The sequence below is a fragment of the Anabrus simplex genome, chromosome 1, assembly GCF_040414725.1.
Source record: "Anabrus simplex isolate iqAnaSimp1 chromosome 1, ASM4041472v1, whole genome shotgun sequence".
Classification (NCBI taxonomy): Eukaryota; Metazoa; Arthropoda; class Insecta; order Orthoptera; family Tettigoniidae; genus Anabrus; species Anabrus simplex.
In genome coordinates this window covers 648,217,457-648,232,317 of record NC_090265.1, presented here as the reverse complement: position 1 = coordinate 648,232,317, position 14,861 = coordinate 648,217,457, and the positions used below count along the sequence as shown (strand labels likewise).

Sequence of the window (14,861 nt, the reverse complement as noted above, 5' to 3'; positions counted from 1 at the left end):
AAATAGCGCGGTCTTAATTGCTAATAATAACAAATGCATAAGGGATGGGGTTGTCGTTGAAACTAAAGGGCAATACAAAGGGCACTAGGAAAGTTTTGCAATATGCAAAAACGGTTGGCTGGACACCCCTGTTATGGTGAGGCATGAAAAGAGGGGTGAAAACCTATCTAGAAGACAGCAAGACGTGACCTTCACACCAGTTGTTACCAAACAGTGGGATTGAAAGCAAGTTAACATGTCAGTGTGGTCTAAAGGTGAATATCGCGTAATTATCCGCTAAAATTTGCTCGTGGATTAACTGTTGACCCGTACCTGGAGGAAATGACCCCTGCGCTGGGGAAAGACTATCCACATTGGACAACAATTTTCCGCTGGTACAAAGAGTTCCAGAGGGGAAATTTTGGGGTTAAAGACGATCCTCGTTCTGGGCGACCATCTGAATCAGTGACTGAGGAAAACATTGAAGCTGTGAGGAAAATGTTGCAGCAAGAGAGGCGGTGACACATTGGCAGGTAGAAGAGACCCTTCACATCCCTGCATCAGCTATTCATTCAATTCTACATGACCATCTCCATGTTAGAAAGGTTTTTTCCCTTTGGGAGCCCCATTCACTTTCAGAGGAACAAAGGGCACATCAAGCGAAATGGGGCCGAAAAATGTTAAAACAGTTTGGAAATGGGACTTCGCGTAACGTCAATAGCATCGTTACAGGTGATGAAACTTGGCTTTATTATTACGATGTCCCAACAAAATCCCACAAGGTGTGGCTGCTTTAAGATGGGGGTACTCCTGTGACTGTGCGAAAGTCAAAGTCAGTGAAGGAAAGGATGATTGCAGTATTCTTCACTAAACGGGGCATCCTGACTCGGGTTGTGCTAAAAACACAAAGGACAGTTACTGTGAAGTGGTACAGTGAGACTTGTCTGCCTCAGGACATCCAGGCTTTCAAGCAGCTCCGTCCAAGGTCACGGCTCAACACTTGCCTCTTGCATCACGACAATGCTCCAGCACATCGTGCTAATGTAACAATGGATCTTCTTGCCATATCAGGGTTGACTGTGCTTGATCACCCTCCATACAGTCCTGATCTTGCCCCATGTGACTCAGCACTCTTCCCAGAAGTGAAGATGAAACTGAAAGGGCAGAGTTTTGTATCCGATGAGGAGCTTCTGGCAGCATGGGATCAGGAGTGTGAAAATGTAACAGAAGAAAAGTGGCAGAGTTGGTTCAGTGACTGGTTTCAACGTATGGAGAAGTGTATTGAGTGTGGTGGAAATTATTTTGAAAAAGTCTAAAGCGTTCACTCATATTGCAAAACTTTCCTAGTGACCCTTGTACATAGTTTAATACAGGAATTTTCAAGGGACAGAAAAAAACTGTAGTTATAATGGGGTTTTCGCTATGTACCATACTTGCTATAGTGGACTTCTACTGTAATTAAAATTTAGTGCAGTAATAACAGTAGCTAGAAATGAGACACTAATGATGAACTTGCACCCTGGCTGATGTGCATTAGGAAATTCTTCCTGAACAGGATGCTCTGCTTGGTAGGCCCAAAACATTCATAGGTTTTCAAAAATCTGTTATAACAGACACGGTAGAATAGATCTTGGTTAATATGAAATCTTACCTGCAACCCAGGCCAAAATGCCAACAAAGCATCCATGAAGTTGCGGGAATTAGTGTGCGGCCTATGCATATGGACATCCAGTAACATTGGGCCCTGGCTAATGTACTTCATGACTGCTGAGTAATGCTGTCAACAAAACCAAAACAAACAAAAATAACAACCATACTGTTTTAGTTTTGAAAATTTACCACCATAAATTCTGTGCTTAGATATCACCTTCTTGCTGCAGTGTTAATTTAGTTTCGAGACAATATCCGATAAAATGGCAAATATTCCTTTTCTCTAAACAGAACTCTATAACAACACATCAGTTCTATTCATTAATATACAGCGTTATTCACCTATGGTGTTAAATGGAAATAAGTCTAAACCATTAAAGATATCGGTATTCTGTTTTCATATTCATAAATGATCCCCAGCAACTTGTAAAATAATGTGCTACGTATTCTGATGGGGTGATTAATAACCAAGATATTAATACTAACTCCATATTTTAAAATGGAACCACACAAATTCGTGCAGCTGGCCTAAAAGTTCAACTGCGTACAAGTTCAAATATGTAAGTATTTTCAAAATTGGACAGTTACTTTCTGAGATATCAATAAGAACAACATGCGCGGTTTTGCATGCCGCATTAGATAGCGTGCAGTTGGGCAAGGACATATTGACATGCAAGTAGTTTCCTGGGTGTGATTGCAGCCACAGAATGGATACCATGCATGTAAGCACATCGTACACATGTGATGGGTTTGCAAAGTGGGTATGTACAGGCGAACTCATGACAGAACAGGGAGGGTTAATATTTTTAGAAGGAATTAAATAATTACTTTGACTTGGTACCTTTGAGATAGGCTATGGGCGACGTCTTTTCCAAATCCTTTCCATTCCCGTCCATGGGGAAAGACACCAAACTGAGCACAACCTGTTACACATGGATTTCAAACAAAACAAAAACTTTAATCTTTCTTCCCCATTGTGTGTTCGCCAGTCATACAATAACGTTGAACAACCAGGGTATGTCACGGCACATCACATTTTGTGTACGATAGTTTACACTACATTCCTGGCATCCATTTAGCGGCTGGAATCAATGCCAGCAAACAGCTTGCGTACCAATATGTCCTTGGTCGAAAGTACTTTGTCTGATACGGCACGCAAAGCCCAAAATACTTACATATTTGAACTTGTATGCACTTGAACTTTTAGGCCAGCTGTATGTATTTGTTGCCTTTCCATTAAAAAAAAAAAAAAAAAATGGAGTTAGTATTAATATCTCGCTAATTAATCGCCTCATGAGAATAAGTAGCACGTCATTTTACAAGCCCCTGGGTATCATTTATGAATATGGAAACAGAATACCGATAACTTTAATGGTTTAGACGTTATTTCCGTGTAACATCTTAGGTGAATAACCCTGTATTGAGCAATGAAATATTTCTAAATTACAATATTTCAACATCATCTTCAGATAACAATTACTACTAAGAATTATTAAAACAAAAGATATTTAATCTATATCAAAGTATGAAAACAGAAAAAAATATTGTTTCTGTCAGTACTTTTAAATTGGATAACTACATGAAAATGAAAACCTACAACCTGTTTTCCAGTCATTGACCGGGTCGGGGATGTAATGAATGAAACATATATAGGCTGTTATTACAACGGGGTCGCCACTCCCAAGGTGATTTATATTAATGAGTGATAAATGCTATGAAATCATAATGGAGAGTGTTGCTGGAATGAAAGATGACAGGGAAAACCGGAGTACCCGGAGAAAAACCTGTCCCACCTCCGCTTTGTCCAGCACAAATCTCACATGGAGTCACCGGGATTTGAACCATAGTATCCAGCGGTGAGAGGCCGACGCGCTGCCATCTGAGCCACGGAGGCTCTGTGTATAACTATAAATACATATAAAATGAAGTTTACTATGAAAGAAGTTTTCTGCTCTAACATACAAGCCATTATCATTACCACAACCTATTTTCTCATAAGCCTCCTTGTTGTGATATGCAGGCTAGAGATCTGTAGATAAAAACCTACCCCCCCCCCCCCCCCCCCCAGTATCCAGTTCTCAAGAAATTTGTTTACATACATTTTGTGGCTAATTTAACTCGAAATTGGTAATTTTATAGAGCCTAAACAACCTGAACATTAGTATCTATATTTTCTTATTTTAAATTTGAAAGCCTAAAGCTGGAATGTTGCAATCAGCTACACTGTGCGGATGTTGGGGAGACTGAACACTAGATGAGCGGTGCTACAGATACTGGCATGCAAATTGTGAACAGTTTCACAGACTATTCAATATAAAGGGCGATTGTCTCATTAAATAAGGAGCAATGACACAAATCTTCAGACACGTATCTGTTTATTTTATAAAATAAAATACAAAATTCACAGCTCTTTAAAAAAAATTACTGTAGTGTTCTGTGAAATGACTGAAATGCCTGTAAAAATCAATAACGTCAAGGCTGAGCTGTAATGGTATAGCCAAACTGGCAACACTGTGATACTGTATGGTGGAATGTGGATCTTGTCTCACTACGGGAGGTAACAACTATGGCGTCACAGATATCATATTAACTGTAAGGACCAAGCGAGTGACTGCGTTGTTACGGTCGCGTAGCTGTCAGCTTGCATTTGGGAGATTGAGAGTTCGAACCCCACTGTCGGCAGCCCTGAAAAGGGTCTTCCGTGGTTTCCCATTTTTGCACCAGCTGTACCTTAATCAAGGCCATGGACACTTCCTTCCTACTCCTAGCCCTTTCCTAACCTGTCATCGCTGTAAAACCTATTTGTGTTAGCTTGACATAAAGCAAACCATAAAAATAAAATATTTAAAAAAACAACTTAAAGGGGTTGTTCTGAATCAAAAATAAACAGATACGTGTCTGAAGATTTGTGTCATTGCTCCTTATTTAATGAGACAATCGCCCTTTATATTGAATAGTCTGTGAATCTGTTCACAATTTGCATGCCAGTATCTGTAGCACCGCTCGTCTAGTGTTCAGTCTCCCCAACATCTGCACAGTGTAGCTGATTGCAACATTCCAGCTCAACATGTGCCGAATGTAAAATATACCACCACATCTGTTGATGGAGAACGCTTATTTTCAGCTAATAAACCGATTTTAACAGACAAGCACTACAGTTTTTCTCTACAAAACTTAGAGAAGGTTTTTGTAATTTTTTGCAAAGCCAGTATGGTGTGAACATTTAAAACAATTTGTTGCTTTAATTTTTGTGCAGTTTTAAATACATTTAGGTGTATACATATAATGTTCGGTGACTACCTTTTTCTTAATCTTTTAAATAAACACAGTTTGGGTAGGGGCCGATGACCTCGATGTTAGGCCCCTTTAAACAACAAGCATCATCATCCTCATCACAGTTTGGACACTCAAGTATAGTGTTCTCATTTCACGAAAATTGTATCATTTTGCTGCCAGCTGACTTCCTGCTCCCCCAACTACAGTGTGGGAAACCAGGTATACAAAACATCTCAGCAGTTAGATGCTGCTGAGAATTGTACTGGAATATGTGTGTCTCTCTGGCTTGTGTATTATTGTGTAAATTGCTTGTATACTAAGAAATAAATTGAAAAATGAAGTATTCGGTTGAACAGTGAATTTATTTGGTGGATACTTGAAAAGAGATAACTATAGAAGGTACATCTCGATATTTTCTCGTAAATATCCTGACTAGCATTTCTACAAAATCCTGCATTTAGAAGTTGATGGGAAGTGGTGTATAACACTTTTAGTTTGTAATGTACACAGGAAGCAGAAAAGACATGTTTTAACCAAAGATAAACTTGGGAATATTCAGGCATAGTTAGAAGTAAGTCCCAGAAAATCACTTAGGCCCATATCCACCGTCAGTAACTTTAGCTGTTATCTTAGGTTTCCAAAACTTGGATAATGTCATTATCTCGGATAACGCTCACTTCTGTATTCACCATCTTGGTTTACCAAAACTGTCATCGTAGTCTTCAAAATATGTAGTGCGTTATTTTTATCCACTTAGGATGTTTTATTGCATAATCTTGGTTATATTCCTCATGGCTATAATTTTCTCTTTCTATCTGATTTTGAATCTTAAATTTTTCATACTACTCTGACCTGAGCAGGAAACGAACCTGGAACCTCCAGGTTAAGAGGCAGGCATGGTAACCCTACACCACGAGGCCAACATAACAATAAAGAGAAAGGGAAATTTCATATGGTTGGTTTCAACAAGTTCTATATCACCACTTACAACTGCCAGACCGAGTGTTCATGACGTCAGAAGTGTTGGTTTAAAGCCACATCAGTCCAAACAATACACAATTTTATTATTTATACAGATCTTCGAAAGACAAGGAAGACGACCCGTGGGAAGGCCACGAAGGAAATGGATAGATTTAGTTAAGAGCGATGTACTGCTGAGAGGTCATGATTGGGACAAGTTGGTGGAGGAAGAATGGTACAAGGACAGAATGAGATGGAGGAGGCTCATATACCACACCCGGGAAACTGGAGATGGTTTAGGATGATGATGATGATCTTCGAAAGACAAAGTATATAATCCTCATCCTTGTACGCTACAGGAAACAGAAGATAATTTCAAATATGCAATGATAAGAATTCCTTCAGTCAGCTTTAGCAAGTACAAGCATACTTGCATTTTATTCAGAGAAGAAGGTTGAAGTTTTGAAATGTATTCATTTCTGAGGAAGTAAAGCAAAGTTTTCATGAAATGTAATGTTTTCTAGCATGTCTTGCTGGCTAGAAAACTATCTTTCACTTCAAAATTAATGCTGTTATAGTGTACTAAGATTATTATTGTAAAACTTATTAACTCAACAATGCTATTAACTCAATAATGCTAATAAGTTTTACAATATTAATCTTAGTACACTATAACAGCATTAATTTTGAAGTGAAAGTCAGTTATCTAGTCCAAGATGTGTCCACTACAAAGTCAGATGACAGAGACACTCTGGCAAGTTTGGTAGCAACGTATAATAACGACTATGCAGAGGGGGAAAGCACATTCTCTACATCAGGAATTTTCATACTTTGAGCATAACCAATTTCCAGACTAACCTTATTGAAACGGCCGAGATAGCGTTCATCCCCAAGCAAAATGTACGCTTTAAGGCAGTATTCATAATATGAGTCTATTCCAGCTCCCACTCCTGAATCACGTCGAACCCAATCACCGGAATGTATATTTAGTACTGTGCCCATGAGATCAGAGCTGCGATGACGCATTTTCCAAAGTTCATCCATAGCACGATGAGCCTTCTCCTGTGTAAGGAAAGAAACAACGTTTATGAGAAGATGCTGCCTACTACACTATTCTTCTTTATTTGCCGTACTTGATATTGCTTACCTCAAATATAGGTTCTCCTGTAAGCCTAGACAAAGCTGCCATCTCTAGGATCATAGTGCCAGCACAAGCTGTACAAGTCTCTCGAGAAGACTCAAGCTTGGGAGTCTTGAGACCATAACGTAGGTTGATCTGAAATATCACAAGATAGCAAACAATGAAACTCCTGTGCTTATGATAAACAAAAAGTGTTATGGGATGTTGACATTTTCATGGTCCTGAGATAAATGAACTTTTTCCTGACTGTAATAAAACCAGAAATGCAATCGGTGATTTCTTCTAAAATAAACAATGGGATGGAACTTTCCTATGCACTCTAAGACCTTTTCATGAGACAGAAAATAAATATTTTGCTTCAAAACCACATATAACTCAACTTCAGCCAAACGTTCACTTAGTGACTTACCTCTAAACCATAGAATTACGTGAAAATGAGAGGAAAATCATATCAAACAAAATAGGAATTTCACTGCATCTGTTAGTGTGTTTAGAGTTGATTAAACATTACTTAAACCTTAGATAGGTAATGCACATACCCTAGCATGAGGTATACCAGTGGTGGTATTGAATGCTGGTAAGAGACGATAACCAAGGTCACGAGCAAGGTTCAGCAGGTCCCCTCGATACCATTCCATGATACCAGCTCTCTGCTGAAGATACTCTGCAAGGATGTGACTGGATAACAGGCCTCTGTCAAGACATACATTCACATTTCAATGTTCATGTGATAACTTAGAAATTGTTTCACTTTTTGGGAGAACAATGATACTGAAAATGCATACAGGTAAAAATTATTTTGACAGAATAGAAACAAAAAATGTCATTGTCATAAATAGAAGAGAGATAAAAGTTTTATCAATTCATCACTTAAGAAATCATCACAAATTGGCTTTTTCATCCAAGGACACAAGGAAAACAATAAAGTAGGTCAGGAATGAACGTCAAGAGGTAAATGAAGGTGGAAGTCATGAAGTAGTAGAAGTAACAGCCATGGCCCGCAATGAATTGAAGTTTCAAATCTCCCTTCTACCATAAAATTTCTCAAAGTCATGTCCCTATCGTTTGAATTCCACATAAAACAGAAGTCCCATTACTACTACTACTACTACTACTACTACTACTCAGTAATCCCACCTTCTACATGTCTAACCCAGTGGTGGTCATCTTCAAAATCATACCCAAATAAGTTTCAATTATGAACTATGATATTCAAAGTTCTTTTGACTTCTATCTGTTGGCTTCTGTTCACAAACATCCCATCACTTTCAAACCTATTTTGAATTTTGAAGAAGTGTTCAACCTATTTTGCACTTTCAGAAAATTATATTTTCAAGTAACAACCCAGATGATATCTCCTTTACAACACATCCTTTATAAATATTTAGAACATTGTAAGAGGTACCACTCCAAACTCTTCTCTTTGTCACACAGCCTACGTCTTCCACTCTCACTTTCTGATTCAGTTACAAATGAAATCCAAACATACATTTGATATTAAACTATAACAGAACATACAGCAAATGCAAGAAACAATACTATATCCAAGATAATGATACAAAACCTCAACTATACAACAGATTCAATTAACTTAAAGGGGAATAATCCACAATGTCACAAAATAATACCTAATAAATATAGACTTAAATAATCATAAACAACCAATTAATTTTCTTAAAGTCTTTTCTGTATCATGCAATGAAAATAATAATTCTGCACTAAGGATTAAAAGCAATATTCACAAGAAATTAGACTAACAGGATTATAATGGAAGCATCCAGTTCTACAGAAAGTTGCAACTGTCACACTAGTATTTCATTATAATCCTTTTAAATTAATGTCATAAGTTACTGAATATAACTTCTTTTTGTGGCCCCAACTTCTGTTAAAAACTTTAATTATTTTTAAGTGGTACAATTTCTTACCCAAGTATTCGAATGTTAGTTTCGAAGACAGAAACGATGACATCGTTGTCGAAGGAGACGTCTCTAGAGACAAGCTTGACAGCATGTTCAAACTCTTCTAAATCACCTAGAATCTACAACAATTAAAAAGTTAGAATACTTGCCAGGAAACACCATATTTCTAACTCAACAAATATTTCCATATATAAAGAGAACTTACCACTAGAGTGTCCATAGAGTCCACGAGGGTAAGAGAATAACTGAAACACAGTCAAAAATAAAATGTTAATATTCCTTCTCAAAAATCCTGACTAGCACATTTTGTGCAGAGTTTTAAAAGATACAGAAACTTATAGTAATGTAAAAGCATACAGAGGGATAAAAAATGTACTATATATAACAAGTTGCTTTACATCACACCGACACAGATAGGTCTTATGGCAATGATGGGACAGGAAAGGGCTATGAGTGGCAAGAAAGTGGCCATGGCCTTAATTATGGTACAGCCCCAGTATTTGCCTGGTGTGAAAATGGGAAACCACAGAAAACCATCTTCAGAGCTGTCGACAGTAGGGTTCGAACCCACTATCTCCTGAATACTGGATACTGGCCGCACTTAAGCGACTGCAATGTATATAAAAAACTATACACTGGCCAACAAATGAAATGGGAAGAGTTGCATGACTAGTCAAAAGTCAGAAATCAAGATAACTCAAGGTCAAAATTAGAAATTGGTAAGAAATATAAGGAAGAAAAAGAAAATTAATCTCATATCATGAACGCTCTGCTTCAAAACTTTCTGAAGTACTGGGTAGAGCAGGTTTTTTTTTTTTTTTTTTTTTTCAATATACCTCACAGACAAACTATACTACACCCTATCCATTATGCAATTATCTATACTGAATCTCCCCTAGCACACCATACTTATTTAAAGTGACAAAGGCAGATTGATGGAAATCATTTGTTCTATCGACTGAAGATGAGCAAATACCTATTAACAAATAAGAATATTATTTTGCCATACTTATTAAATGCCAAGAGAACCAAGATATCAAGACAGCTATCATGCCTGTCTTAGAAAGGTCAGCCATGTTGGTGGTTCTAGCAATATAATTTAAAAAATTCTTAATAAGAATTTACATACATGATGATGCTTGGTGTTTAAAGGGGCCTAACATAGGTAAGGTAATCAGCCCCAATTTACATATATTGTGTTACGTCAATATGGAACCGAAGATTAAATTTATCAGGTAAATGGAGAAAAGCAATCTGATTCATGACTGTAAACTCTCCCATTCCTATCAGCACCTCCAAAGTATGGATCCTATGGCTCAATTACAATAATGGGCCAGTGTGTCAAGTGCCAGTATTACCAGAATAAGAATGATCTAGAGGAATGGGAAGATAAAATAAGAAAGTTATCTAACTCCCAAGCTGCTCCCTAGATGGCGACCATACCGATGTCTGTTCACAACCTGCTTTGGGACAGAGTATGTCCAGGCATCAGGATCTGTAGCCTTTCCACTACAATAAAAATATACGAGGCATGTAAGATCAGAATTTACTATTCCTCTCTTTGCTATAAAGGATTCTTCCTTAAGATTAACATAAACAATGACAGGACACAAAGAAGAAATCTATATATCTATATATGAACAGAAACTGGTAAATAAGTTAATTTGGGAGGGAGGATTTACACAAGTAGTACAAGAACCGACTCGTCTCAATAACTTGCTAGATGTATTCTTGGTTAAACCATGGGAAATTGTTGATAAAACTGAGGTAATTGAAGGATTAGATGACCATAAGGCTGTAATAATGGATGTAGGACTCGTACCAAAAATGCTTAATAAGAGGGTCACACAACACAAGAAATTGTACAGAAAAACTAAAGTTGATGAATTTGGGACTTACCTTAAATCACAATTCAGTTGTTGGATAAGTGAAGGGAGTAATGTGGATACACTTTGGGCTAAATTTAAAGGAATCATTAGGGAAGGAGAGAAGAGATTTGTACCTGTTAAGAAGGGTAAAATGACCTCAGACCCTGTTTATTATACAAGGGAAATAAAAAATGTAAAAAGAAAATGTAGAATAGTAAACAGGAAAACCAAAGAGGGTAGGGAGAATAGGGAAACTAGAAAACAGCTAATGAGGGAACTGAATAGAGTGAAAAAGGAAGCAAAAGAGAAATATGAATGGCATACTTCAAGAGGGTAATGACCACAAAGGGAAATGGAAAAAGCTTATTCATATATTAGAAATCAAAAAGGAAAAGGAATCCAAATTCCTACAGTGGTGGGAGAAGGGGGTGAACACTATTTAACAGATACTGAGAAAGCAAATCTGTTTAGTAGGGAATTCAGAGATTCAGTAGAAGATTGTCAGGAGTTGGAAACAGTAACAGAAGACAGAGAGGGAGACACACATAGGGAAATAAGAAGCTTCTCATTCACAAATGAATATATTTTCAGAGAAATCAAACTGCTTCAGCAAGGAAAAGCAGCAGGAAGTGATCAAATTACTGGGGAGGTATTAAAGACAATGGGGTGGTACATAGTGCCTTATTTAAAATTTCTCTTCGACTATGTCATAAATAATAGTGTAATACCAAAGAATGGAAGGAATCTATAATAATACCACTTTATAAAGGAAAGGGTGATAAAAGGAAACCAGAGAACTACAGACCAATCAGCCTGACCAGTATAGTTTGTAAAATACTGGAGAGTTTAATTGCAAAGTACATCAGAGGGATATGTGATGACAAAAATTGGTTCATGAGGAGCCAGTATGGATTTACAAAGAAATTTTCTTGTGAGGCACAACTGGTGGGATTTCAGCAGGACATATCAGATCAGTTGGATTCAGGAGGCCAGTTAGATTGCATAGCCATAGAACTTTCCAAAGCCTTTGATAGAGTGGAACATGGAATATTATTAAAGAAATTGGAGGGAATAAGATTGGACGTAAGGGTTATACACTGGATAAGAACATTTCTAAATTCAAGGGTTCAGAAAGTCGAAGTAGGAAATAATATATCACAGGAAGAGAAAGTTTGGAAGGGAATCGCACAGGGTAGTATAATCGATCCATTACTTTTCTTAATATACACAAATGATTCAGGGAACAATATAACATCAAAAATAAGATTGTATGCAGATGGCATAATTGTTTATAGGGAAATAAATAACAATGAGGATTGTTCAGAATTACGAAGGGATATTGAGAGTATCCAACAATGGGTTGAAGAAAATAATATGAAGGTTAATGGAGGCAAATCAACTGTTACAACATTTACAAACAGGAGCTTTAAAACTGAATTTGAATATACTTTCGATGAGGTAGTTATCCCAAAAGATGGCAAATTACTTAGGTGTGAGATTTGAAAGTAATTTGCACTGGAAGGGTCATGTTGATGACATTGTTTGGAAAGCATACACATCGTTACATGTCATAATGAGGCTACTTAAAGGATGCAACAAAGAATTAAAAGAAAAAAGTTACTTAAGTATGGTTCGTCCATTATTGGAACATGCAAACAGTGTTTGGGATCCTCACCAAGAATACCTAATAAAAGAAATAGATAGTGTGCAGAGGAAAGCAGCAAGATTTGTAACAGGGGATTTCAGGAGAAAAAGTAGTGTGTCAGAAATGTTAGAGGAACTTGGGTGGGAAACTTTAAGTAAGAGAAGGGAGAAAACTAGACTTATAGGATTATATAGAGCCTATACAGGAGAAGCAGCATGGGGAGAAATTCGTGAGAGGCTTCAGTTGGAAAATAATTATATCGGCAGAACTTACCACAAGTATAAAATTAGAAGGAATTTTAGCAGAAGCGATTGGAGTAAATTTTCATTCATTGGGAAGGGCGTGAAGGAGTGGAACAGTTTACCAGGGGTAGTGTTTGATCCTTTTCCAAAATCTGTACAGATATTCAAGAAGAGAATAAACAGCAACAGGGAAAATATGAAATGTTAGAGGGCATTCGACCAGTGCAGGCTATTGTAAATAAAAAATGTGTGTGAAAAAATTAATTCCATCCCCTGGTCCATGGAGTTTGGACAGCCAAAGTAGGGGACTGCCTGTAGGGGTGAAGTACAGTGGGGACTTCGAAGGCTCTGGGAACGCTACGGTAGCTGTGAAGGCCCTTCAGGAACTCTGAAAAGTGGTGGCAAAAGGGGCTCTGGTTAAGACGCAGCAGGTCATTATGCTACTTAGGTTCCAAAATTGGTAAAAGAAAAAGTAAATAAATACAATGTAAATTTTAATCTTATACCAGTTGCATAGTATTATTTGAAGTAATTCCACATACTGTATATGAGTTGACTATAATTGTAAGTATAGGAGATATTATAAGTAGAATTTTGTAAACAATATAAATTTATTAGGGATGATCCGTTTAATACAAAAAATTGTTAGCGTAAATTGTATATTATTGTATTCTAGAAACATGTTCTTCTTCTCTTGTTAATTTAAAATTTAGTGCTTGAAAATAATGTATTTTAGTGTACCATTTGCCACCGAGGTAGACATCTCATTTGCAAATAAAGAGATTTTGATTTGATTTGTTATATTAGATACGAGTTTTGTCTTCACATTGCTCAGAATTTAAAAAGAATTGTATTTCTACATCGGTCGAGTCCACACAACAAGAAGATGCACTTTTTAATTTTCCGTAATTTATATCCGTCTGTATGTATGAACGCGCATCACAAGAAAATGGCTGAAGAGAATGTAATGAAAATCGATATGTAAAGTCGGGGAATAAGTCGTTACAATCGAGGCAATAAATAATTTTATTCACGCTGAATGCCTTATTCCCTAATCTTAAATACTAATTTTCATTAAATTCTGTTCAAACGTTTTGTCGTGAGACAGGACAGAGTTTTAAAAAGAATTTTTAAAAGATTTTCTTCTTATTCTGGGCATGACTGACACAAGAATACCAATATTTTAAAATACAACTGAAGTGCAGACAAAACTCTTATTTTATTTATATAGATGATGTAAATTAGTAATTAAAAAAATGAACCTGCATTTCCTACTTCTATAATACTTCACAGCTCACAATTTCCTTTGCATGTTGTGCAAAGGACATAACTGCAGTACTAATGCCTGTTTATTATGGCTACTACAGTACCTCCAACTAAGTGTTGTGTACCAGTAACCAGTGTTCAAATTAATCGGGGGAGCATTTCCCCTTCTCGTCAAAGAATAATTACTTCCCTACCACGGAAAATTGGTTTACCCTTTTTTACAAATCATCACCTTGTGAACACAAATTTCTTCTCTAATGAATCACCTGCTTAAGGCAATACAGCACTGCAATAAAAGTCATCTGGGCTAAGAAATGTATCTTCACTAAGCATGCGACAAAGATGCAACAATGGAAGTAACATTTTTAACAATTTATTTCATATTATTGCTTTGCTTCCATAAATGCTTAATGTAAACACATATTAAGAGACGATAATGCTAATAAATTATGTTTCTCAGAATTTAAATGTGTGCTAGACACAGTTGCTCAGTAGTATTCAGTTCAGTTACTCTAAAAGAAAAAGTGAACCGGTGACTTTGGCTGGTGAATGCCAGAATAGATAATACTTTATTTTTTAAAAATGTGTAAAGTAACAGAACAGAATACTGAATCGGATTCTCAAGCATCATGCAATAGGCCTACTTCTCATCACATAGAAATTCCAGCAGTGAAGGGGCAAGTGTGAGTGAAAGTATGCAATATTATGTAAGATAGCCTAATTGGGGGGGGGGATATAGAGACAAAGTAAGATATCAAAAATGGAAAGCAAATCACCCTTAGCTTTCATCAAAGAGTACCAGAGGGGTTCTATGCTTGAACTGTTCAGTAATTCGAAGTAAGTCTTACGGCGATGATGGGATAGGACAGGCCTAGGAGTGGGAAGAAAGCGGCCGTGGCCTTAATTAAAGGTATA

The 14,861-nt window shown here is 37.0% G+C and overlaps 1 protein-coding gene across 1 annotated transcript in view; it reads right to left on the bottom strand.

Moving 5' to 3' along the window:
* Positions 1-14,861, bottom strand: part of Edem2 (ER degradation enhancer, mannosidase alpha-like 2) — a 212,239-nt gene that overhangs the window by 180,065 nt on the left and 17,313 nt on the right. Inside the window, exons 4-9 of the mRNA XM_068225114.1 lie at positions 9,131-9,170; positions 8,932-9,044; positions 7,546-7,699; positions 7,013-7,141; positions 6,724-6,927; positions 1,631-1,756 (exon numbers count right to left, since the gene is read on the bottom strand). Of these exons, the coding sequence (XP_068081215.1) occupies positions 1,631-1,756; positions 6,724-6,927; positions 7,013-7,141; positions 7,546-7,699; positions 8,932-9,044; positions 9,131-9,170 (766 nt within the window). The remainder of the gene's footprint in view (positions 1-1,630; positions 1,757-6,723; positions 6,928-7,012; positions 7,142-7,545; positions 7,700-8,931; positions 9,045-9,130; positions 9,171-14,861) is intronic.